Source organism: Gadus chalcogrammus, chromosome 17 (genome assembly GCF_026213295.1).
Source record: "Gadus chalcogrammus isolate NIFS_2021 chromosome 17, NIFS_Gcha_1.0, whole genome shotgun sequence".
NCBI lineage: Eukaryota > Metazoa > Chordata > Actinopteri > Gadiformes > Gadidae > Gadus > Gadus chalcogrammus.
Genome location: NC_079428.1, coordinates 15,802,574 through 15,828,535, shown reverse-complemented (window position 1 = coordinate 15,828,535; position 25,962 = coordinate 15,802,574). Strand labels below are relative to the sequence as shown.

Genomic DNA, 25,962 nt, shown 5'->3' with positions numbered 1-25,962 from the left:
CAACCGTAGTTGCAACAAGGTAGCAACGCTCATTTGGAAAAGCGAGGCGCTAGAGAGCATTTGTTTGAATGCAAAATAAAAAAATTCCACAAGATGCCCTTTAATTCACTCACGCATAGAGAGATAAAAATGTTCTCAGCTGGCATCCTGTGTAAACCCAGGACCAAACACTCTAAAACCAAAGGTCCATCTCATGGCAAAGACGAAATGGATAAAAAACGGATATAGGATCACTAAACCCCTTTCGGCCCAATGATTAAATAAAGGAAGTCAATGATTTGTCCCTGCCTCTGCAAAAAAACACACAATGGCATTTGCTTCAAAATTTTTGGCGTTTTATTTTATTCATAATCATCACCAGAGGACAATCACAATACCCCCCCCGCCCGCCTGTCCCAAGGTCGCAACCCCCCCCCCCCCCCCCCCCCTTTTTTAAAAACAACGAAAATCTAACGAGAACAAGCATTACAAAATCCATCCTAAGATAAACAGGACGGGGAAAAAGAACACGTACTGTACAAGACTTCCGCCTGGACCCGCCCGCTCCGCCCAGAGTTCACAGCGGTCTCAAAAATAGATGTATGTACACACTCTTGCATTGTACTGTACAAAACGTGGCAACACCTTTTCACGTTCTCCTGCGTAGACATGCACACACCTTTAGGTTACACACCGGGAAAAAACAACCACCTGAACAAAACAAAGCTTTTTCTATTGATCACCATTTATCATCAAGGGGCAAACACCATTGGGTTGGGAGTCGGGCTATTTCACTTGAGACTACAAAACTAGTTTAATTTTGTTTTCTGATAAAGGTATATATACCTATGTTTAATTACGTTTTTTTTGCAATAAAAAAATGGGATCTCACTTCATTGTCAGATATCTCACTTTAACTAGAGCGCTAATATTGGGAAATGACACGGTATATCAAGAGGGACATATTTTCTGCTTAAATCAATACCAAACCAAGGCAGCCATCTTCTAAAATAATCCATCACGTTGCGCTCCACGTCTCTACCGCTTGACGTAGTCAGCCATTTCTGAGAACAAAATCAGTACGGTGCGATGGTGTTAGTGCAGGACCTGAGTTTCCACAGACAGGCATTAACCAACCGTAGATGTTGAAGTCCAAGCACATAATCGTAGAGTTTATCGAACCTTATAAGGCATTGTACATGTCCACAGAAGATCCTTTTTTTCACTAAAGTGTTACCTGAAAGAAATAAATGAAGCGTAGATATGGAGTTATGGTGGAGGACGCGGGCAGGAATTGCACTTTGTCGTGGAGAGGCTTGGTGGTGAACTCACCAGTGAATCACTAGTGTTAAATTCAGGAGCAGAGTTCAGTAGAGAGGCTCTGTGGTGAACTCACCAGTGTATCACTTGTGTTAAATTCAGTAGCAGAGCTCAGTAGAGAGGCTCGGTGGTGAACTCACCAGTGAATCACTTCTGTTAACTTCAGTAGCAGAGCTCAGTCTCAGGATCGGAGGTGAACTCACCCTTGAACCATTTGTGCTGAACTTCAGTAGCAGAGCTCAGTGAAGAGGTAATGAAGAAGGGGCTGGCGTCCTCTGTGTGTGGATATTAGACATCCACCTCCTTACAATTTTTCGCTGCTGCAAAGACAACCAGCGGGTGAAAAAATAAATAGAAATGCGTGCTGTACAGATGGGAATGAGGACAGCCCCCCGTGCTTTCCCCAGAGATGATCGCAGGATTCCAGGGTTTCTAGTGAGAAGACACTAGCTGTAGGTGTATTTGGGGGAGCTGGGGGTGGTGTTGGGGGAGCTGGAAGTGGTGTTGGGGTAGCCGGGGGTGGGTGTTGGGGCAGCCGGGGGTGGTGTTGTGTGGAGGTTGGGGTGGTGTTGCGGAGCTGTGGAGGTTGGGTTGGGGGTTGTGTTAGGGGTGGTGTTTGGGGAGGTGGGGGAAGTGGAGGTGGTGTCGGAGGAGGTGGAGTTTTGGGGCTGGGGATTGAGTTACTTTGTCCTGGCTGTTCGTTGTAGTCAACAGGTGTCCTTTTAGGGATCTATTCGAAACGATAATACACAACCGTACCCACTCACACAAGCCGCGTTCCTCACGCCAGAACAGTGGTCACAGACACACTCACACAGATGTGCACAAACGTGCATACACACACACTCCCTCGCGCACCATACACACATTTCCGAGCCGAGACTGCTCTTGGTGTCCACTTCTAGATGAACACTTGTTCCAAACGCCAAACAGCTCCTCGTCAGCGGGTTCTTTAGCCAGATTCTACATAGCAGATGGCGCCATGTCAAAAAGGTCTGACCCCAATATGACACTCGCCTACTCCTCCTCCTCCTCCTCTTCCTCGCTGAGCGGTAGAATCTGTTCCTGTAGGCATTCCCTGTAGAAACTTGTCAGGGTGGCAGAGAGGTGCTGGCGGCTCTGTCGAGACAGGAAGTGACCCTCATCCGGGTAGATCTGGCAGGAAAAAACAATTTAAGATGATTGGTTGTATTTTGTGGAAATGTTTGTTTGATTTAGCAATCCACAAAGGATTGAGTTAAAATGTGTGACATCTCGAAAATCACAGACACCCAGGACATGTATAAGTATACCAGAAACCTAGGTCCTAAAATGAACAGTATACCAGACACCTAGGTCCTCACATGAACAGTATATCAGTATACTAGAAACCTAGGTCCTCACATGAATAATAAATCAGTATACCAGACACATAGGTCCTCACATGTATTTTGGTATCATCATTATGTGTATATTGTAACCATATGCCTAGGTCCTCATGTTTAAAGTATTTCAGTAAACAATATGCCTAGGTCCTCATGTATAAAGTGTAACAGTAAAGCACATGCTCAGGTCCTCATGCGTAAAGTACTTCAGTAAACCATATGCCTAGGTCCTTACTATAAATTGTTACAGTAAACCATATGCCTAGGTCCTTACTATAAATTGTTACAGTAAACCATATGCCTAGGTCCTTACTATAAATTGTTACAGTAAACCATATGCCTAGGCCCTAAGGTGCATTGTGTAACAGTCAACCATAACACATAGGTCCTCATGCCTATAGTACATCTTCCTACCATACAGCTTAGTCTTAACATGAACAGTATCTCAATATCCCCCTCAGCGAGGTCCTGGCATGTGTACTTTGTTTGTAAGGTACATGCACGTGTGTATAGTATGTGGGTATACAGGTCCCCATGTGTACAGCGGGACGGTACACCATATAACGAGCTCCTCAGGTGTACAGGGTGTTTTTGGTACGTGCCTGCATTGTGTAATTCGCTCCAACTTTCACCAGGTTCTTGATTAGCTCAGCAGTGTGCTGGAAGTGAACATTGGCTGCCATCAAAGATAAGGGGAAGAAGAATAAAAAACAAGTGTCAGCATGATCGGGCCTGAGTTCCAGCAGCAAGAGGAAGGAGCAATCACAGGGAACAGAGCAGAGACCGGAAAACACCTTGCGTCCAGCTGCACCTGATTCTCTGCTGATTTGCCTCTTTGTCCTCGTGAATACCAGGGTTGAGAAACTCAGGGATCCACTTTCTCTTTCATCTTTTGATTAAAGGAGTTGGCCTCATTGCTTACTCAGGCTACATTCCTAGTTATGCTCTGATGGGCTGCTTACACGCTATTTTGACTTTCTTATTTCTTTCTCTTTCTTTCCATTCAACTACTTATTTTCATCTGCCGTCTCTCTCTCTCTCTCTCTCTCTCTCTCTCTCTCTCTCTCTCTCTCTCTCTCTCTCTCTCTCTCTCTCTCTCTCTCTCTCTCTCTCTCTCTCTCTCTCTCTCTCTCTCTCTCTCTCTCTCTCTCTCTCTCTCTCTCTCTCTCTCTCTCTCTCTCTCTCTCTCTCTCTCTCTCTCTCTCTCTCTCTCTCTCTCTCTCTCTCTCTCTCTCTCTCTCTCTCTCTCTCCCCCCTTACCATCCGCCGTGCCATGCACCAGCATCAGTGTCTGCTCCCGGAAGGCCTGAGCGTTTTGGAGCGCGCTGGAGAACTGGAATCAGACATAACAAGGTGATAGACGATTAATCCATCATGTTAAATCAGACATAACAAGGTCATACCAGTTTAATCCACCAGGTGGAATCAGGCATATAAAGGTGATAGACGATTAATCCACCAGGTGGAATCAGACATAACAAGGTGAGGGTAGAATAATCCACCAGGAAAATATGCAACAAACAAACAAAAATACAATAAAAAATGAATCATTAAAAACCTTGCTACTTCACACATTTTTACTGCAATGCATATAAAGACCTGTAGTCACATTTTCACCCATAAAAAAATCTGTTGCACATGCAGGCATTAACACACACAGAGAGTATTTTATTAATATAAAGGGCGTATGGATGAAACAAAACTAAAGTTAAATAATAATCAAATAGCATGGAGCTTTATAAAGGTATCAAAATATAAGTGCAGCAGCTGAACTCGTTGTGTGAAGCCAATTTAATCCAATTAAAAACTGTGAACCAACAAACTAAATCACCCTCCACTCAAGGCTGTCTCTTTGTGTGACTGTGGAAAGTGGTCTTGCACCTCTCTCTATCTGGTGTATGGGTAAAATAACAAGGTGTGGTCGCTGAACATCATCTCCTCGTCTGTGGATGAGCTTCTCGACAGCCCATGACAGGACACCAGCACGCCGCCACCGTCCTACCCCCACCGCGCATAGCAGGCGCCAGCGTGTTAAGTGAAAAGACTGCTTTTATATTTAAAAAAAAACCTGACATGACATCTTTGACTTCCTTACTGACTTCCACTTTGATAGCGACAGCGCTGTTATGCTACGGCGCAGGGAAGCTTTCCAGCGGTGATGCCGCTAGTATCTATGGAGCTTTCAGAGACGCTAAGCAAGATTGACGGCAAACGAGTGAGCGGGGGCGGGAAAAGAAGAGAACACAAACATGTACCTGATATCTGCTGTCATCCCATAGTGGTGTTCCCAGATATCGCTCTGAGAAGGCTGATGCTGTACAAATGAGAAGGGATACATTAGGAGCACACACTCCCTCTAAACAGCTAACAACTGACTGCCACAACCGTGGGGAATCCCTTTCACCTCCTAATTAAAACCATTTCACCAGCGCCCCTTTCTGTTGATAAATGTTTATGTATTTTTTTCAGCTTTCACACCCAACATAAAGTGTAAGAGACGGAATAAACCTTGATGTCAAATCATGTCTACACTGCACAAGAGCAGTGTCTGGTGTTTTGCTCTTTTGCGTTTTTGATATGACTAATCTATTCCAAAGCTAAAATAAATGTCATTTGTGCTGTGTTGCCCTATAGATCTCTGTTTCAAGAAACAGAATGCTTTAAATGGAATACAAAGGACCCAAGCATGTATTTATTGACCCAGTCAATGCTCCAACTGGCCCGGATCCTAACATATCATGTATTTGAAAGATTACTTTCTTTACGGTTCCTACGGTGTGTCTGCAATGACTGCATCCCACAAGACTTATTTCAGTGATACAGGGTTTTAATGCTTAATACAAGGGCACATTTAATAATTTCCCCTCAGTGCCAACAGCAGATGAAATGCAATGTTGTCTCTCCAGGTTATTTCTTTATTTTCAGTTTGTACAATGAAGTTTAACTGAAGAATCAACACATTATTAAAGCACAACACATTCTACCCACCGTATAATGTCCAGTCTGTGACCGGGGAGATGGCACAGGCACATTTAAACAGACCGTCAGTAGACTTCAGCATCATTAACGCCAGGTAGGCCCCGTAACCCTAGCAACCATAAAGAATCAACCTGGTCATCGTTCCACACCAAAGGTCACCCAAAAATCCTTCAATCAATGAATGAATCAACTTAATGAATCGACTGAAATATGCTTTATCCAAACTTATGAATGAAATCCATTAATCAGTCAGAAAATGTATTTATTAATCAAGCGACCATTCAGACCTGTTGATGTCCAAAAGGTGGTCAAATGCACCTCAAATTTAAATGAACTCTAACAATTACAGAACGTACACCAATTTTTATTATTTATTTTGTTTCGATGGATAGAGTTGATAAAATAATATAGTATATCGAATCTAAAAATATAATCAGTATATCTTGATCAAGTTGAAATGCTCCCGACAAAGACATCTTACCCTTCCACATACTGCTATCCTCGTTCGATCAATATATTGGAGTTTCATCATATATCTGCAAATAGTAAAAATTAATGCTGATTAAAAGTAGACCAAGAACAAAACACAGGAACACATTTCAAATCACATTATTTGATTCAGTTATTCAGTATTTCATATTTTTATCTTTACAAAACCACTAAATGAATATTTATGGCCATATTTATCATAATTTCATTGTCTTAATTTGATCTTTTCAAAATAAAGTTAGTAATTGTGCCACTCTCAAGTAGTACAAACCTCACTTTTGAGGTATACTGTGAGGTATACACCATTAGGAACATTTGAATGATGGAATTAGAATAATAAAAAAGTCAAATAAAAAAAGTAATTCTTTGAAAATATTTAAATGTAAACGCGACAATAGAGACACCAGCACGTACTCTACTGCTGCGATCTGGTCCTGGACGTCCACGGTCCCCAGGCGCTGGTGCAGCTCATGGAGGACCCTCTGGCCCTGGAAGCCACTGCCCCGCCCGTCTAGACGGGCCACGATGATGTTTTCCGAGCTCACCAGCGCTGAGTCCCAGTCCAGAAAGAAGCGGTCATTCACCGACTGGCCACCGGGGGAGCCGTCGCTAAACAGTGAGACATGACACAAAAATATATATTTATTTAAGAAAATATGGAAAGCCAAGAAAATAGAGATTTGATAACTTGGAAAGATTTGCAGATTAGCTCTCAGCAAGGAGAATTTGTTAATTTTATCCTGATTTGTTTTTGTGGAAGCAATACTTAAACAGCCCCCCACAAACCCCAATTAATAGAATAGAACAAAGTAATAGAAATAACTGCTTAAAATTGTATAAAGTAATAAAAATAACTGCTTAAAATTGTATTTATTATAAGATACATACATCAGTAAAAGTAGACCGTAGTGACGGGATTCAGAGAAGTCTGGGGGGTAGGAGATCTTCAAAGGTAAATCTGGAGTAAATAACATAGAAAACAAACAAATAATTAGCAGGATTTCCTTCAGAATAATATCTTTCTCTAGTGATTTCTCTAATTCAATATTAGATAAAACACAGAATAGAGAAAGTTGATTCTTACCAAAATGTTCAATCTGTACTGTCCGGAAGTCTGTCAGTAGGATCCTCTTGGATTTCAACGCTGCCTTTAGCTGGGAGTTGTTCTCTAGGATGTAGTAATCTATGGGGACAAGGAGAGGGAGAGAGAGGCCTTCATCAAGACTGGAGGGGCCAAAATACTTGAGAAAGACATGTTTTCTTGTTGGCAAAGTTTAAAGGAACAATTTAATGAATAACTTTAATCTATGGATTGAAGGCTCACATTGTTAATAATATGGATTTCATGGTTTCTCGACTGACCCAATTTGACAAATACATTTGGATTACCAAATACTGTTCACCAAACAATATTTTCTTCTGCTTTTAAAACCGAATGATCAAATCTCTCAAGCCTAAAACCTTGAATTGGCATGAAAACCCTTGTCTAATTGTACTGAGTGGCTGTAGCACACAATCAAAAAACAAACATGAATTTCTTAAACTACGTGCTCATGTTCTTCCCAGATCACAATAAGTTGACGATTCGGCCCATCGCTTCTATTCCTGCCATGGGAACAACATGGATGTCATCCAGTACTTCTAATGGGAAAGCCCCAGAAATCAATGGCTGGCTCATTACGAGGCGACGCACACTCCATGGACCCCTGCTGTGGAGGCAGGGGTCCATCTATCCAAGCACCCCTACGGCACATACCCTCACTGGCATCTCTACCCTGGAGCCCAGCTGGGGGCTTCTCGCAGCATATTATTGACAGACGTACAGGAGTTCTGTATGAGGAGGTGTGGGGTTTACCGTGTGGCAGAAAGTAGGCGGAAGAGAGGGAGAGGGAGAGGGAAGAAGCGAGAAAGAAGAAGAGAGAGAATGAGAGAGGGAAGGAGAGGAAGGGAGAGGGAGAGGTAAAGAGATTGAGGGAGAGGTGAATTGATGGGGAAGTATTCTAGTGTGCATGTGCATGTGTCTGGGAGTGTGGTTGTAAGTAAGGGAATAAGGTAAATTGAGGGAAAGGTATGTGTGTGTGTGTGTGCAATTATCCCTATGAGAAAGTGCTAAATTGAAAGAGTGTGTGTGAACTTAGGTGCAAAATAAAATTTGTGTTAAAAGTTCCCTGTCGTATGTGATTTAGCCCTGCTGAGGCGGATGAATGGAGATGGATGCTCCCACATCCAGGCGTTCAACCCCCACCCCCAGCCCAACCCATGGGAACACTGTGCATTACTCTGCCTCTCAGGTTCAGTTAAACAATAGTATGCCGCCGTGCTACAACCTCTATGCATCGCTTACAGTGTGCTGCTTCTAACTGCAATGCCGGGGAAGTTGCCTTAGGTTATTAATACTCTTAATAGTCATAGTGCAAGATTTGAACGGTGCACCATAGATTTATCACCAGTGTGTCACCTCAGTCTGCGACAGAAAGTGATACAATGGCATTTAATGAAAAGCGTTTGAGAACGTTGAGGTTGCCACTTTAAGGAAAGTGAGGTTAGAAAAAAGGTCATTGAGGATTTGATAGGGGTAAGACAGTAACTACAGAGACAGGTCATTAAGGAGCAGGTAGGAGTTAGACATTGTATAAAGAGAAGCATCTTTATGGAGCAGGTAGGGGTTAGACAGTAACTACAGAGACAGGCCACAAAGAGCAGGTAGGGGTTAGACACTAATTACAGAGACAGGTCATTAAGTAGTAGGTAAGGTTAGACAGTGACTACTGACACAGGTCATCTAAGAAGCAGGTAGGGGTGTTCAAGTGACCACAGATACAGGCCATTAAGGAGCAGGTAGGGGTGTTCAAGTGACCACAGAGACAGGCCATTAAGGAGCAGGTAGGGGTTTGGTTCGGGAGACTACACCTGGTGTATGTAAATAAACTACTCACAGACAGTTCCTGATAAGTCAGCTACTTGTTATGCTTCAAGAAGTTAGCATTGCCATTATATTATATTCCATTAATAGAATATTGAGATCCTTACTGGCATTATGGAGGTTGTGTAGGATCACAGTAGGAACTCCTGGACCTGTGGGTGGAGAAAACAAGACACATGTCATTCAAGTCATTCATCATTATTCATCACTTCCCGTCAAAGAATCCAGTCCAAATGCAACTGTACTCGCGTGAATATCCCGAAGACTGAACTCACAGAATGAACACATGGTCACCCTATAAAGACTAGTATGTTTGTGTGGAAGATGCTTATGCAGGACCCCGGGTTCTAGTCAACTCCGATGATGTGGACACACAGAGCATGTCATGGCAACCTGCTTCTCCTCTGTCTCTGTCACTGCTTGTCACCTCTACCACTTACCTATGCTAGCCAGGGGGGGTGAAAGGTTAGCCTTGCTGCTTGTGAAATAGCCCTGTGCTGTCAAATTAAGTCAATTCCATTCAGCAGAGCCAGTCAGGTACCCAGGGAGAGGTTAATACGATGAGGGGGGGGGGGGGGTAAGAATAGCTTGGCTCCATGGCATTCACATGGTCACACGTCTACCCTACCACCCATTTTCACAATCTCACATACACACACAGATATACACACACACAACACACATACACACACATGCACAAACACACACACACATATACACACACACACACACATATATATACACACACACACACGCACCTAAACACACACACAGGGACTGAGACATATGCACAATGCACATAAACATTCTACTACAATATCGCACACATACACAGATGCATACACCCACACAGACACACTGTCTCGCTAACACACGTACAAATCCCACATACATAAGAGAAAACAGATATTGACTAGAACCCTCTCACAAACACAAAAGTACAGATCAGTCACAGTCCCACACACACATACAGACACACAGCTCTCAGCTTGTGAGAACACACAGCCCGAAGCCCTGGGCTCTCTCTGCTTGTCCTCTCCAATCACTAGCGTCAGGAGAGGGTTGTCAAGCCCCTCTGCTTCTGGTGTCAGACTCTGGCGGACCGCTCCCATCCGTGGCACTCAGCCTTTATCTACGTTTTTATGAAGTCGAACAAGCCATCATTAAATTAAATAAAACTAAACGTTTCATCGTGATTGCAATGCAATCCCATTTTAAATAACCTATTCACACAGTGACATTTTCTGAGCACTCAAAGAGCTTTAAATGTGTGTAGTGTGTGTGTGTGTGTGTGTGTGTGTGTGTGTGTGTGTGTGTGTGTGTGTGTGTGTGTGTGTGTGTGTGTGTGTGTTTCTGTGTGTATGTGTGTTTCTGTGGTGGGGGGATATCAAACGTCATCCACTATCCCATTTCCATTTAGTAGCATGATTTGAAACAACAAAGAGCAAAGTTCACAATGCTGTAACTTTATTTCAGATGATCACTTGCAGATTATTGTGTGCCATGCTCTGCACCTCACCACAAAAAACAATAAACACAGAATGTTTTCTGATGAGCTTTAACTGATGGTTTCACTCGTTTAAAGACTGCATTCTCGCTTTAGATTAGTCCTCCCTTATAGCCATTATGAATATCAGCTTGGATAAGTTCCGCATGGCATTTCATTTACCACATTAAAAGCCTGATTTGGACTTGATGATGAGAACTGTCTGGTTGATGAAACAATGATGTACACTTTTGGAGCGGCTCTTTCTAGATTGATTTTTATCGCTTGCACGCATCGCCTCCGCCGCCAGCATGTCAGTCTAATAAATCACAGCTCCAAAGTCCACACGCACCCGAGCATGGAGCGTTTTCATGGCAGGAGTAAATTGAAATAATAAACAACAGTGTCCTCGCTTTGTTTTTAATATGGTGCTCACAGAACAATCGGGCTAACGTGAAGCGTTTATACACACTCCACTGGCTAATTGCTCTAATTCTGTGCTCCTCGTTTGGAGTGAATGAGAGCTTGGGGTTTGAACGCAGGGCGGCTGACGGATTAGAACAGGCAGCCCCCCGGCAACTCTCACATTGTTCTGTCTGCGGTGGGGAAATGAAACTGAACGGTTCACTGAATTACAAACAAACAAGAAAAAAACAACAGTATCCTAATTTGATGGGTTGTGCCATCCAACTAAAGTGTTTGTTGATCATTAGTATGATCATGGTGTGGGTCATGGGGAATGGTTTCTCAGGGCTCCTTCCCTTTAGTTGTTTTGTTGTTGGCCTTCAAAGGGCTTGGGGTCAGGGGCCGTGGTATACGGCCCCTAACGAGACTGTAATGTGATTAAGGGTTGCACAAAGAACATTGACTCAATGACTTCAACTCCTCAATAATTGAGTTTAGGTAGTGGGCAGAATGAAAATGCGGTTTAGATTATTAGTTAATCATTAAAACAACAAATAATATCACGTTTATTTCTCTCTCTAAAGCATTCGCAAATGCAGAGGGACTTAACTCTCTGCCACACATGTAGATAACAGTTATATAATGAACTGCCACAGGTTTCGACTATCAACACACACAGCAATTACTCAAAGTGATAGGTTTTAATTTGCTGTTAATGAACACACACACTGTATTTAAACGAAGTCCTTTCATCCACTGTTGCTAATTGATTCCCACGTTAATGAGCAATTATACTGTGGTTATGACCTTAAACGAGGGGTCCTTTACTGCCGCACCCCATTAGAGAACACAGCGTACAGACAGAACGTGCAGAGTGGAGGGAGCTGACCTTTACAGTGAAGGATGATGTGCTGGTTGGTGGGGCTGATGTCCGCCTCGAAGTACAGGCAGTGGGCTTTGTTGAGCTCGCACGTGAGGCAGTGTCTCGGGAACAGGCCCACGGTTTTCACACTGTGACAGACAGAGAAAATAAGAGCATGAAGTCAGAGAACAATGGAGAAAGTTCCTTACATAATATATTTATAGCATTTAGTCATTGAAGGGCAAAATAATATGCAAATAATATAATACAATATAGTGTATATCCTCTAATGTGCAAATGTTATCCGCTCACACATTATGGTTAAACTGTAATATCCATTCTTGCATTTAGCAAAAGATAAATTCATGAAATCTATCAAAGCCTTGTGAGAACATGGTGCAATTAAAACAATAATATATGGCAGTGGTAATAGAATGACATTTAAAGTACTGCTGTTTTGACAACCGACAGAATTATCTGAATCGCACACCAAAACTACAAAATAATATAGATCAACTCACCTGAACAGCTGACGTCGTCGTGGCGATCCTTCTGTACTGAGAAAGTAACTGAACAATACAAAAACAACCATGTCAACTAATACCATTACTATTTTTGAGCAGAATATTTTAACCAAGTTATACTTATATCAAGTTCCGATAATTATCAGTTAGGCGTTAGGAATCTTGGTCAAGGACGCCTGCAGGTTTAGGACATTAGCAGGTTCAAACCCAGTACCTTCACCTGCAAAGCTCATCCCACACGCACACCACTAACCGTCAACCCTCATCCCTAACCCTCAACCCACACCCTTAACCCTCAACCCTTACCCTCAACCAACACCTCTAACCCCCAACCCTAACCCCTAACCCTCACCCCTAATCCTCACCCTTAACACTCATCCCTCAACCCTAACCCTCACCCTAACCCTAACCCTCCACCCTAACGCTCCACCCTCACCACTAGCACCCCCTGACATGGCTAGGGATGACCATAATGGTTGAGCAGTTACGTCCCTGCGACCCCTCGGTGGGCAGCACTTACAGGTTGTCGTTGTCTTCATCATACGCCACGATCTTGGTCACCTCCCAGTTGCCCGAGGTCAGGTGACGAACCTCGTTCTGGTCTGTTCTGAACTGGGAGGAATGGGAAGCAAGATAAGCAAGGTAAGATGAATACAGATCTGACTGTGTGACCTATATACAGTGTTGGGGAGTAACGGAATACATGTGTATATCAATGGATTACATGACGATACTTTTGTTTCAGAAGTTTATTCGTGCTTTCACACCAACAGCATTTAGTACGCACTAAACTAATTTGGTCCCTTGGTTCGGTACGTTTGCGTTGGCGTGAATGCAACCGCCTCACTTTGATGTGAACCAAATCAGCCGACCGACACCTCCCTGAACAGCTGGTCTTGGTTCGCTTCCAAACGAACCCTGGTACGGTTCACTTGAGATGTGAAAGCGAACGCACCACGGTCCGATCCAGTTCTACAAAGCATATGCCTCTTTGGACGTAACAGACACCCGCTCAGCCGCGCGCATAATGGGAATTATCGTTTGATTAGCGGTAACTCCAAGGCTAGCTGCAAATTGTCAGACCGTCGGGGTATTACAAATAAAACGTATGCTGGAAAACAAACATAAAAATGCCGATGCATTTAATGATTCAATGATTGACCGATCTTCTCTCTCTCTCTCTCTCTTCTCTCTCTCTACCCTAGTCTTTGTTCCACTACTGCAAATTATATATAATAGTGCACTTTCAGGGAGAGTTGTGCCTAACACATTCAGCCAGTTTGAACAGAAGAACACACCAGAACAGGCCTGTTTAGTAAGCAGGATTTGACACCGCATTCCTGCACTTATAATATGCAATTCAATGTGGAAGTAATCCAAGAATTTAGAATACAATACTCAGATTGAGTGATGAAACGGAATACGTTACATATTACATTTTTGGGCATGTATATATCTGTATTCTGTAACTGGATACATAACAAAAGTATCCTTCCCAACACTGCCTATATGCAGACCTTACTGTAAGGCTGACTGTTACTGTGTTTGTTACTGTGTGACCTACAGACCTGACTGGAAGTCTGACTGTTACTGTGGGACCTAGGCTCCTGACTGGACTTCTGACTGTTTGTTACTGTGTGACCTACAGACCTGACTGGAGGTCTGACTGATTGTTACTGTTTTACCTATAGACCTGACTGTAGGTCTGACTGTTTGTTACTGTGTGACCTACAGACCTGACTGGAGGTCTGACTGATTGTTACTGTTTTACCTATAGACCTGACTGTAGGTCTGACTGTTTGTTACTGTGTGACCTACAGACCTGACTGGAGGTCTGACTGATTGTTACTGTTTTACCTATAGACCTGACTGATTGGTCTGACTGTTTGTTACTGTGTGACCGGCCGACCTGACTGTAGGGATAAATGTTTGACACAGGTACTGCTCTGTCGTTGCTTCTGTCATGGTGTTTTTCCACTGACATTGCTGTAAATTCTCTCAACCTAGTGTTACTTCTCGATGTAACTGATACGTTCTTCTTTATAGGTGGCATCTCAAAGATTTCTCTTTCATACTCCAAAGTCACCCAGTTTGGAGTATTCATAATACTTCAAATACAAGGGCTTAGGCTCAATCAGCATTTACTTAAACTCCTGTATTATATGTTTTTTCGGCAATTTAATACTAATTTTAATAATCATCCATTTGATTTGTATTCATTCCCTCGTTACAGGTTCAAAGCATACAGATGCTTGGTCTAGTGGTCTAGGTGAAGGGCTGCCTAGGTCAAGGTGGTGCTACCGGCCTGTCAGGTGCTGTGGATAAGGCGCAAGTTCCCAAACAAGGCGCGCGTTCGACTGAAGCAGGATTTGGAGTTAACTGTGAAGTATATATTAAAATGTCCCTACCTACATTTTTCATATGTTGTTATGTTTAAATTGTTGTAATTCCACTGAAAAATGATATTCTTCCCGGAGCTGCATATACATGGTGCTCACTGCATCTTTATTGAAGCGGGAAACTAATGCAGCAAATACATCCTCTTTTGCTGGTCTTTCGTAAAGAATTGCTCCATGTTTAAGCTTCAACATAGACGTGAATCCGGCTGGGATCTGGCCCTCGTTAAGGAAGAAACTTGACCTGAAGTTTTTATCAGACAAATACAAAAATTAGCAAGCTGTAGCCGGGACCTAGCCATTAAAAACAATGTTAAAAAAATATGTCCGGGAAGCCTAAACCTCACCTGGACACGGGCATTAAATAAATTGCTGCTCAGACGGAGCTTCACCATCTACATACACAGTGGTGTTGTACTATAAGTGTCCGAAAGGCTCATCTTTCTCTCAACCGCTGCCCAGACAGAGCTCCACACGTCCTCCAATAGAACAGAAGTCATGGATAACATGTAACAAGTGGAAGGGCCAGAACTAAGCCTATTTTCTATGATACGATTTTGAAAATGACTTTACACATTATTTAACATAATTAGAATACGCAGATCAATAACTGTGTATAGTGCTTAGTAAGTGTCCGAAGACTTTGAATTATGTTACTGTATTTCATTAACCAAACCATGTGTGCAAATCATGAGAAACGTAATGAGGATTTGATAACTTTGCGTGCCCCGGGGGAACATTTTGGTTTACACAATCTATGGTTAAACAGATCAGTAGATTGCATTTTTTGATCATTCATTGTAAATTTCCATTTCCAATTTAAGAAATGAACGACCAAGTAAATAATCTCTGAGAGGTCTAATAAGCTAGAGAAACAGCAGCGATACCATTTTACCAAAGTTGTACTGAATAAATCGTGTTCATTTGGGTTCAGTTGGTAATAAATTCCAGGGGCGCTGTGTTTGTGGCTTTTCAACCTCCTTTCCTTGGAAATGGTTAGTTGTAGGTCCCTGGTTTGAGCTTGATGTCTTTTGTTTGTGGGTTTGTTTGTTGTTTTTCCTCTGGTTTCTTACAAAGCAGGAGTTTTGTCATTGATGAGCTCATGGTTTCCACTGCTTTCAGGAGCTGAAAGATCACACACTGCCAGAGCTGTGCTGTTACCGTGGTGATCAGAACTGTAAAATAGATCAGGGAGCAGCCGACTCTAATGAGCAGGGACAGACTCTGGAGCAGTGCTCAGAGGGTGAAGAAGAGGGCTGGATTGAGCTCAAAACGAAGTGGATTAATTTCTATGATTGGTTAATTCATTCATTGATTTAGGAGTATTCGATAATGATTTCATAATTCACCCAATTATTTGCGGCATCAATATGGCTTAATATTTACCTGTGGCAAGGCCATAACATCTGAATATTTACTTGTGCTATTTTAATAAAGTAAGGGATTATTGCCGGTGTAACCTGTATTATTACCTGTATACAAATAAAGCCAGCATAGTTACCTGTGCTGTATTAACACAAGCAGTATAGTTACCTGTGCTGCATTAACACAGGCAGTATAGTTACCTGTGCTAGATAAGTACAGAATAGTTACCTGTGTGGTGAACATGGCGATGTGGTGGAACTCTCCGCGCCCTCCCTGCTTTACAGGAACGGTGAGAAAGAAGCGGCTGGCGTCTCTGGAGAAGACCGGCTCCTGATTCTATAGGACAGGAGAATATCCATCACCACCTTCTTCTCTAGGCCTAGGAACCCCATGGTTCTGCAAGCTCATGTTTTATTTACTCTCTCATATTCACTGGACCCCCACCCTTTCAGACAGATCTCTAGCAACACCAGGCCCAGGTTGAGCCAATCATAGCCGTTAATCTAAAGGGGTCTGCTGATGTGTCACCGGCTTATTGCACTTATTGGTTTTAGGTTTATACCACTGCGTTCAGAGGCGTTTATGTATTCTCCTTTTGATAACTATCCCCTAAAGTTGATTACTCATTTGAGGACAGGCAATGTCAAGCCACACGTGGCTCTGAGACAGGAGCCAATATGGGGGAGGGCGATGACGTAGGAGAGGAGGTCAATGAAACTTGACTGTGGTCCTATGTAATTAAAACTATGTGTTTCAATGCTGGTTGATAGTTGGTCAATGCTGGTCTTGAATATTCTGGAAGACCTCAAGAAATTGTTCAGAAAACCTTCCAAAATATGTTAAGGAAACCCTCTGAATAATTTCCATGTGTGATTCCAATATATCATTCCAAATGAATTCCAAATATCAGTATTATATATCAGTTCACATCATCAGTGTTAACTTGTGTCAGTACAGTGACATATACTGTAGTGAAACTTCAACATTTGGAAAACCGGCAGAATGTATGATTTCATGATGATCTCATGCTAGACAGAGCTTACATCCAGATGAAGCCATTTTGCTTGATTCTGCTGTGCCTACAGTACACATTACACAGCCTGTATACTGTTTGGATATGAGTGGCTTCATGTGATACATCTTGTTCTGATTCTGGTTGGCCTATTAAACTCCCTCTACAAGCAGAGAGAGTGATGCAGGAGTCGTATATCTGGGTCAGCGGTACAGCACTCGCTTCATTTAAATTCTACCGGCGGAACGATTTACCGCAACCGGCAAACCCCACAGAGAACAGTGTATTCAGGTGAGCCTTCAAATTTTAACAAGAATGTCTTATTAATTTTTTTTTTTTTCAAGTGAAAGAGGATGAAAGACATTCGGCCGCACAAGGAGAAATAAATACATTTTCTTCAATGAATGATTCCTTGGGTGTTTAATACAATTATATTATTTTATGGACAGGTCAAGTAATTATCGAATAAGCAATTGATTAAAACGGAGATGAATCTTCGGCTTGGGCATGTAGTCGGGACTTGTGTAATTCGCATAAACAAAACGTGATTAAAAAATACCTTTAGCAAATTCTTCAGTGATGTAATTTACTGGTTATTCTATAAGCTATTATCCACAGTCATGGTTTTTTCTTGAGTATGTACTTTATCTTTAGTTAGATATACATTCATATATATACATTTGCTTTGTTACATAACAACGGCTACGATGTGTCTTTATTGACAAGTATTTGAGAGACAATAGTTGGAATAGAAGTTTAGATGAGAGGAGTAGCGTAAGTGGAGAAGAGAATGAAGAGAAGGGAGATGAGCATTGGATGAGAAGACCAGTTATCTTACCTGCTTGGAAAGCCAGAGCTCAGAACTCTCCTCATGTCTCTGATACGTAAAGACAAAATAAGAAAGAATAGTTTTATTTAGTAACAGGTTTTCCTCAAAATCTAACAAAAAACATTAACTCAAGCAAACCAACACCCTGGAGATTTGCATTTATATTGTGGACCACAAATCCTTTTCAAATTGCATCCATTCCCTGTGTTTTTTCAAATGAACAGAAAGGACAGACAGTCTAGGTTTGAGAGGAGTCTTGGCATTGGAGTCCAGACCAGTGATAAGCTGCCTCACCTGGGCACCCCTTGTTTGGGCTTTGCCTGTCCTTGGGTTTGGAGCCAAAGGTTAACCTTGGAGCCAAAGGTTTGATATGGGCTCACACAGCCACATTTAGCCTAGGCAACTGTGCACCAATTGTCATTGATTTTTGGGATTTGAGAACCCTGGTAACTTTCTGACGTATTGTGGGCATACAGCCCAAATTAGCAGAATAAGGTACGTCAGAATAATTTAAAAGGTTGCTGTGCGTACAGCACAGCAACATTTTAAATCATCTGACAGTTGTTAGATGTGAACAGCTCTTCTTGGACCGGATTTTGTTCAGATGAAAAGCCTTGCAGTGTGAGCTTGCCACTGCCAAGTCCTTCTCATCTACAATACTTACATGAGATGAGGAGAGATTCATCAAAGACTACTAACTTAGTGTGTGTATGTAGTGTGTATGAATTATTTAAACAGACATTTATAAACTTTACCAATGTAACCACACACACACAAAATTCCATGGATTCCAATCCATTCCATAGCATAGAAAAAACACACATGCAAAACGCAGACATGCAAGCCCACACACACGCACACACACAGGGAGCAGGAGGTGGGAACAGGCTTACCTTGACGCAGGCACCTGTCGTGGTATCACACACGGTGAGGATGGAGATGTTCTGGGCTCGGTTCAACCACCGCACACACGTCTTGGTCTTACTGATCCATTTCACCATGGTAACGTAGTGCTCCCTTTAACGACACATGCACAACCCCAACACATTGCCAAGGTAACGTAGTGCTCCATTTTACAAAATAAAGATCCAAGACACGTTTAATATCATTTTGATGCCGTTTTGCTAACAAAAGGCAGGCAAGACGCCTCAATAAACAAAAAGTGGAAATAATTCCAAATTCCTCTTGCTTGATAATAATAATCTGATCATAATAATTGTAATAATACAGGATTCATACATTCAGCCTTATCCTCACGTCCTTCTCTTCCTTTGCTTTTATTTTCTTGGTATTTAATGGTACATAGTGATACCAGGAACAGGATGTTGTGTTAAATTGACCCTATTGTGATCCTCAGCTTAACTCAAGGATATGGTCACTACAGTGCAGGCCATGACAACACAGCCATGACAACACAGACAAAAACAACCAAATACACCCAAACAAACCAACTGAAACTCAACGACCACCTTCAACAAATACATTCAATATGGGTGTTTAGCCGGCCTTGGCGGCCTCCTCCGCTCACCGGAGTTTGAGGCTGTCTGGGGGGGTGAGCTCCTGGGTGTGGGTGGGGCCGTACAGGTTGACCACGTACAGCTTCACCTGGGGGTTGGCCTGGCCCGCCTGAACACACAGACACGTGACACACACACTTGAAGAACAGCCCAATCTCCATCAAACTGAGAGCTGGGTTCATGCAGCCAAGGGAAAGAGAACATTTAAATGTGTCCTGTCACCCGTAAAAATGGAGGGTAAAAGTTGATATAGAAGCTATTAGTCAGCAGGATAGTCCCTACTGGTTCGGCTGTTTGACTCCCATTGAAATGGTTCTGGGTTCGATCCCAAATGTCTGTAGTCTACCTGTAGGCCTCGCTGAGAAGGATGTTTAGCCTTAGCTCCTCCTAAATGAATGACATCTATTACAGCATCTGACTAAACGGATAATCTGTCAAACTGCAGTGTACAAAGTAAGTAGTTACGAATGAATGAGCTATTAGCAAGAATACACAAAAAGAGTTTACCTTCTGAGAAAGGTTCTAATTATTCATATATGCTTATCAGTGAATCTGAATTGATCAAGCTGCCCTTAAAAAAATTAAAACCTGAAAAGGGTGTCAAATATATCACTTCTAAAACCCCATGATGGGGTTTCTTCCTTAGTGTGTCAGTGGTGATACACGGACACCATATGTTGTTCTGTTGTTAGCGGTGTGGAGGCGCATGAGGGCAGAGGGTCTGAGTTAGAGGGCAGGGAGATAAATGACCTTGCAGTGCTAATGGGACAGGTGTTTTTAATGACCATAGTGAAGTGCGTGTGTGTGACTTAAAATTAGGCTACAAAATGTTGTGTAAGGGGGTAAAAGGGTCTAAGCTAAGGTAAAGTATTCCACCGTAAAAATAAACAAGATTTATTATTTTGTTTATTAACTATTTTGTTTATTAATATGCACAGGGTATAGGCCAAATGTATTAAGTTAATTGTGTACAAGTATTATTAACAAATACAGGTAGCACTCCCTTATGGTCGCTGATTGACCTCTTCTTCTTCTGTTGGTCTCCCACACAAACTGTTAGACCGTTATTTCCATTTTGTTACAGAGGTGTTATTCTGACGCTTCTGATAAACTCTTCTGGAACAAAAGATATGTTCAATTTCACAAAACCAACCTGTTGAATAGAAGCTTCATTCAAGTACGGGCATTTGACTCATCAATGATCAAATTTACATCTAGCTAAAAACACAGGATTATTGGAGTCTAGGCTTGGTCATGCCAGTGCTACCGGTAGTAATAATACTTGTTAATACTGGTTAATCGTTGTTTACGTAGTGGAGGGTGTTTATTTGGGGTATGGGTACTGCTTGCACCTAGGCTAGGACAGTGCTATCAGTAGTAATGATAAGGGGGGTGTTTACCTTGGGGTAGGGGTACTGCTTGCCTCTAGGCTAGGTCAGTGCTATGTAATGATAAGGGGGGGTGCTACCTTGGTGTAGGGTTACTGCTTGCCTCTAGGGTAGATCAGTGCTATCGGTAGTAATGATAAGGGGGGTGTTTTTATCTTGGGGTAAGGGTACTGCTTGCATGTAGGGTAGGTCATGCCAGTGCTAGCGGTAGTAATGATAAGGGGGTGTTTACCTTGGGGTAGGGGTACTGCTAGCCCCTAGGGTAGGTCAGTGCTATGGGTAGTAATGATAAGGGGGTGTTTACCTTGGGGTAGGGGTACTGCTTGCCTCTAGGGTAGGTCATGCCGGTGAAGCGTGGCAGCACCATGTTGGGCACCAGGCTGTCGTTGAGGACCAGGAAGGCAAGGCGCTCCCCGTCTGGAGACCACCAGTGGGCCACTTGGGTCTGGAGGACCTCCTCTGCAGACACAGAGCAGTGGGGGTTCATTTCAGGGGGGAAGGGGATAATTAAGATAAGACGGAAATATTCGTTTTCAATGAGACGAGCAGTGTATCCCTCTTTAAATCACCCAACTCTCAATTCATACTTTGCAGTCACGTGACTACCATGGCTACCTGGTGGGCAACAGTCGCCGACAAAATGGCGATGAACAGCGGCCAGCTAGGAGAATTGCAGCCTTCCAAATTTCCAAAACTACAATCAATCAACTATTTAGACCATAAAGGTTCAAATTAGATATCAAGAAAAGATAAACATACTCGGAACTTGTGATCCATATACAGCACCCCCCCACTGATGTGTTCATTGCTTTGAAGTTGGCAATGTCTCGACCAGACGTGGAGTTTGGAGATATTTATATTTATCTTATAGAGAACCTGTCACCTTATACCGCACGAAAATTAAAGCCTACAAAAGTAGGATAGCTAATTTTTTTCAAGAGTGGGTGGGTTAACAACGTTGTCGTATGGCAGGTGAAAAACAGGAATCCCTTCATAATCAAAGCAAAGGCGAGAGAGCACTATCGAACTACCCGCAAAACGATCAACAAATACGGTAGCTTTTATCTGATTCAAATAACTTTTAAGTAGCTCTTTTATTTAATAGTTGAGACTATTGAAGTCTATTTAGCCTCACAGGACAAGGCCTGCTAATTCAAGATTTCCAAAGAAATTATTTCAAGGCATAACCCAAGCGCTACGTAGCCATATAAGTGCAGCCATAGTATTACATGTCAATATAGTTCAATGGGAAGCAAAACAAGGCTTTCTTAAACTCAGACTTTATAACAGCGCTTTCCGTTGTAGCTGTTCCTCCGGGCTGAGCTCTGAGGGAAGACTTGAAACTGTATATGCTCCCTCCTTTGCAAACTGGTGATTTATGTTGTCATTTCCTCTCAATTTCTTTGTCCCAATTATGCATTCATCAACTTGTTTCCGCGTGTGCAAAACTCCTTAAATTGATCCCATTCAATAATGAATTAAAAGTATATTCTGCGTTAATTGAAAGTCGGAGTTGTCAAACTGAAGGATATCTTTGAGCTTTTTTCTGGTTAACAACGAGTCTTTAAGTCAAGCGTTGGATTGTTTCAGTCAGTTTTTTGGGCTAATGCAGTAAAAAAGGTTGGACACAGTACATTGTGTTTTTGATGTTATTTGATTTAACAATAAAGAATATACACACATTTGCATAAATAATCGGTGTACCTTCGGTTCAATCTTTCTCAAACAAGTGAACAGAAAAGCGACTGCAATGCTTTTTTTTGCATGGCATATGAGCGAATGCTCAAATTAACTTTGTAGCTGGGGAAGGGCGAGGGAAGGGGTTGAACTCTCAGTAGTTACCGTCACGAAAATGTATCTGTTTAATCGTGTCCCGGAGCATGATTCTGACTTTATTGAACCCATGCAGGCAAGAATAAGGACATGGTGAGTATGCATTTCCTTCATAGATACAATTTTAGATGTGGATGGTGATTGGTCAAAGAAAGATCTTGTTATAAAGAAAGTTTACATCAGTAAAAAGAGAAAGGATGTCCATATAACGAAAAAAATAATGAAAATAATGGCTGCATGGTCTAATTATATCTTTCTAACCATGTAATTATATATTTAGTTATAATTTGATTATATAGCATGTAATGAGACATTCTAGGAACAAAATATGCACATTCATTCCATAACCACGCCTTCCTTTTTACATATTTGATTAGAATACAGATTATAACGACCTACTTTGAGAGCAAGCGCTCGCACTCCCCTCTTTTTGCCACAGTGTTCGCAGTCTGGCAAGGGCATAACAGCAAGTTTGGTTCTCATCTTGCGACCAAACATCAGTTCAAAAGGTGAAACATTCGTCATTGAATCCGGGGTTGGCCGGTAAATCTGTAGGAAAGCGGTCATTGTTTCTTTCCATGGTGCAGCTTGTATGATGGCAGCTTGCACACAGCTCTTCAATCCTCGATTAAATCTTTCTACAGCTCCATTAGACGCTGGGTGATACACAGACACCTTGATCTGTCTTATGTTGCGGTTTTTTAAGAATGTGGAAAGGGCAGTGGAAATCTGTTGAATCCCATTGTCAGTCACTACACATTCAGGGTTGCCATAACGACTGAAGATATTAGCGAGGAATCCAATCATGACTTCGCTGGTAATTGATGCTGTAAAAGCCACTTCAGGCCATTTGGAATAGTAGTCAGCATGAGCAATGTCATACCTACAGTTCCATGGGGCTGTCTCGAACGGTCCTACTATCCAGACCTATCTTGGTCCATGGTACTGCATGCTAAGGTACTGGCTGTAGTGGTGCGTCGAAAGTCTTTGCCGTGCAGTCCAGGCTTTGGCATAGCGTGCAGGCTGAGATGTAAGACTGAGCAAGGGCATTCATTCCAGGGAACCAATACAACTAGCGCAGGCATTGTTTAGTTTGTACTATGCCTTGGTGGTTTTCATGTGCCCGCACAACTAATGTTTTCCGAAAAGAAATAGGCACCACTAAGCGAGACCCGCGGAACACTAAGTCCCAGTGTTTATTTCGCATTTTGAAGTATGGTTGCAGTTCCGATTTTTGACAAGCAGGCCATCTTTTTGAATCTGTGCGCGCAGAGCAGAGATCTCTGTGCACGATGCAGAGGCAGATTGGAACTCAGACGGTGTAATGGCAGCTTGTGCTGTGGAAAGCAATGCAACAAACTCAGTCTCTGGTTCGTACGCAGGATCAGTAGGCAATGGTTATCGAGACAAGCAGTCCGCAGTTTGGTTCTGTGTGCCAGCACGGTACACTACGTCATGGTTGAAGCACAGCAGTCGGGCTGACCATCATGCAATGCACATTCCAGCTCTGTCAGCACCTTTAGTAGATAGAAGAGTAGTGAGGGCCTGGTGATCGGTACGCAGAGTGAACCTGTGCCCCCACAGGTATGTTCTCCACTTCTCAACTGCCCAAACACTGCCTAAGGCCTCTTTTTCAACTGTTGCACATTTTCTTTCTGCCTGTGTCAACTTTACTGAAGCAAATGCGACTGTGCGTTCAATGTTGTTAGGGTGTATCTGCGTGAAGACGGCGCCTACGCCATAGTCAGAGGTGTCTGTAGAACCGATGCTTGGCAGGGCAGGATCATACAAGGCCAATGCTGAGCTGTCCACCAACAGCTGTTTCAACACCCTGAAACACTTGTCAGCCGCATCAGTCCAAGTCTGAGTCACTGCGAAGGACGGTACGCAGTGGCTCAACCACAGTTGCATAGTTGTGTATGAATTTGTTGTACCATGAAAGCATGCCCAGAAATGAACGCAAGGTGCCTGCATTGTGTGGTGGAGGTGCTTGTGCAATTGCTTTAAAATGTTCTCTATCCGGCTCGATGCCTTGTGCGGACACCAGAGGCGGAGTGGCCGTCGGGACGATCGGGAGATTTCCCGGTCGGCCGGCGAGGTCAGGTGGACCGGCCCACAATTGTGTAGCGGCTTGCGAAGTCAGTTGGACCGGCCCGCAATTGTGTAGCGGCCTGCGAAGTCAGTTGGACCGGACCACAGTTATGAGAGGCAGCGAAGCGTCTGCAAGCCGGCCCTGAGCATAATCTATTCCCCGTCAAGACGCCGTGAAAATCCCCGAAATAAACAATATATGTTTTGAGAACATCCAACTAGGGCTGGGCGATATATCGAATATATGCGATGTATCACGAGATGTTCTCCAGGGGATGTATAAAATGCCCCTATCGCGAACATCGAATATAAATTGGCACGCATTGTTTCTTTTTGCCGCCGCCGGCATACTCGTTGTGCTTTCACGCTACAGGGCGACAAGATCTCATACAAAGTGAACGTAGAGACGCGTATCTGCCAATCAGCGTTCAACAGCGTGGCCACGTGTTGAACATGTGTAACGTAACAGCCAACCAGCGTTCAACCGTCAAACTCGGTGCAGTGCAGTCCGGGGTGAACTGCGGCACGGAGGAGAAAGTGATTGTTGCCGTTTGCGACTCCCGGGGCTCTATATATAATAATATATAATATAATACAATTGTTTATATAATATCACGGCCAAAAGCTCTGTGCGCCTCCTGATGGCCGTAACGTGGGGAGCTCTCATAGGGATTGGGCTTCTCGGGGTTTGTTTAACGCACAGCGTTCCCTTCTCTCGCTCTTTCCTGTGGCTCTCTAAACACACTCACTCCCCCCGCCCATTGCGAGTCCACGAGATTCTCATGGACGCGCGTGTGTGACGTAGTCTGGAAGGCGCGCTGCTGTAGGTGTGTGTACCTCCGACCGGTGAGTGAGAACAGCCAGAGAGAGAAAAAAGGATGGAAACTGAGGATTTGGTTTCGAAAAAGAATAGCACTGGATCCTTCGTCTGGCAGTGTATATATAATAATTATTATTCAAACTGTTAATAAATAATTAACGGTTTGAATAAATGCTGTGTTGGTAAATCTAACTTGCTGTGATTTTCCTTTTCTTATGTGCAAGTTTTAAATTGTTCCAATAGAAAGCACTAATGAGTTTAAACAATATGTTGTTTCATGTAATCTACATGCAGACTTATGTTTCAGTAATACTAGAATTATTACTGACGTAACATTATGCCAGACATGGTTGAATCGAGCATTTATGATGTGCTCTAGA

The 25,962-nt window shown here is 42.8% G+C and overlaps 1 protein-coding gene across 1 annotated transcript; it reads right to left on the bottom strand.

Moving 5' to 3' along the window:
- Positions 1–497: 497 nt before the first annotated feature.
- Positions 498–21,483, bottom strand: LOC130369789 (inactive dipeptidyl peptidase 10-like). The gene is made up of 18 exons (XM_056575350.1): positions 21,143–21,483; positions 19,462–19,559; positions 18,827–18,950; positions 17,943–17,981; positions 16,321–16,428; positions 12,852–12,943; positions 12,329–12,376; positions 11,835–11,956; positions 9,162–9,206; positions 7,216–7,314; positions 7,020–7,089; positions 6,546–6,740; positions 6,124–6,178; positions 5,652–5,751; positions 4,919–4,977; positions 3,924–3,996; positions 3,266–3,339; positions 498–2,454 (listed from the first exon to the last, which is right to left on the bottom strand). Exons 1-18 carry the CDS (start codon positions 21,323–21,325, stop codon positions 2,317–2,319), a joined length of 1,722 nt encoding a protein of 573 aa, XP_056431325.1. The 5' UTR covers positions 21,326–21,483; the 3' UTR covers positions 498–2,316.
- Between the last annotated feature and the right edge of the window lie 4,479 nt (positions 21,484–25,962).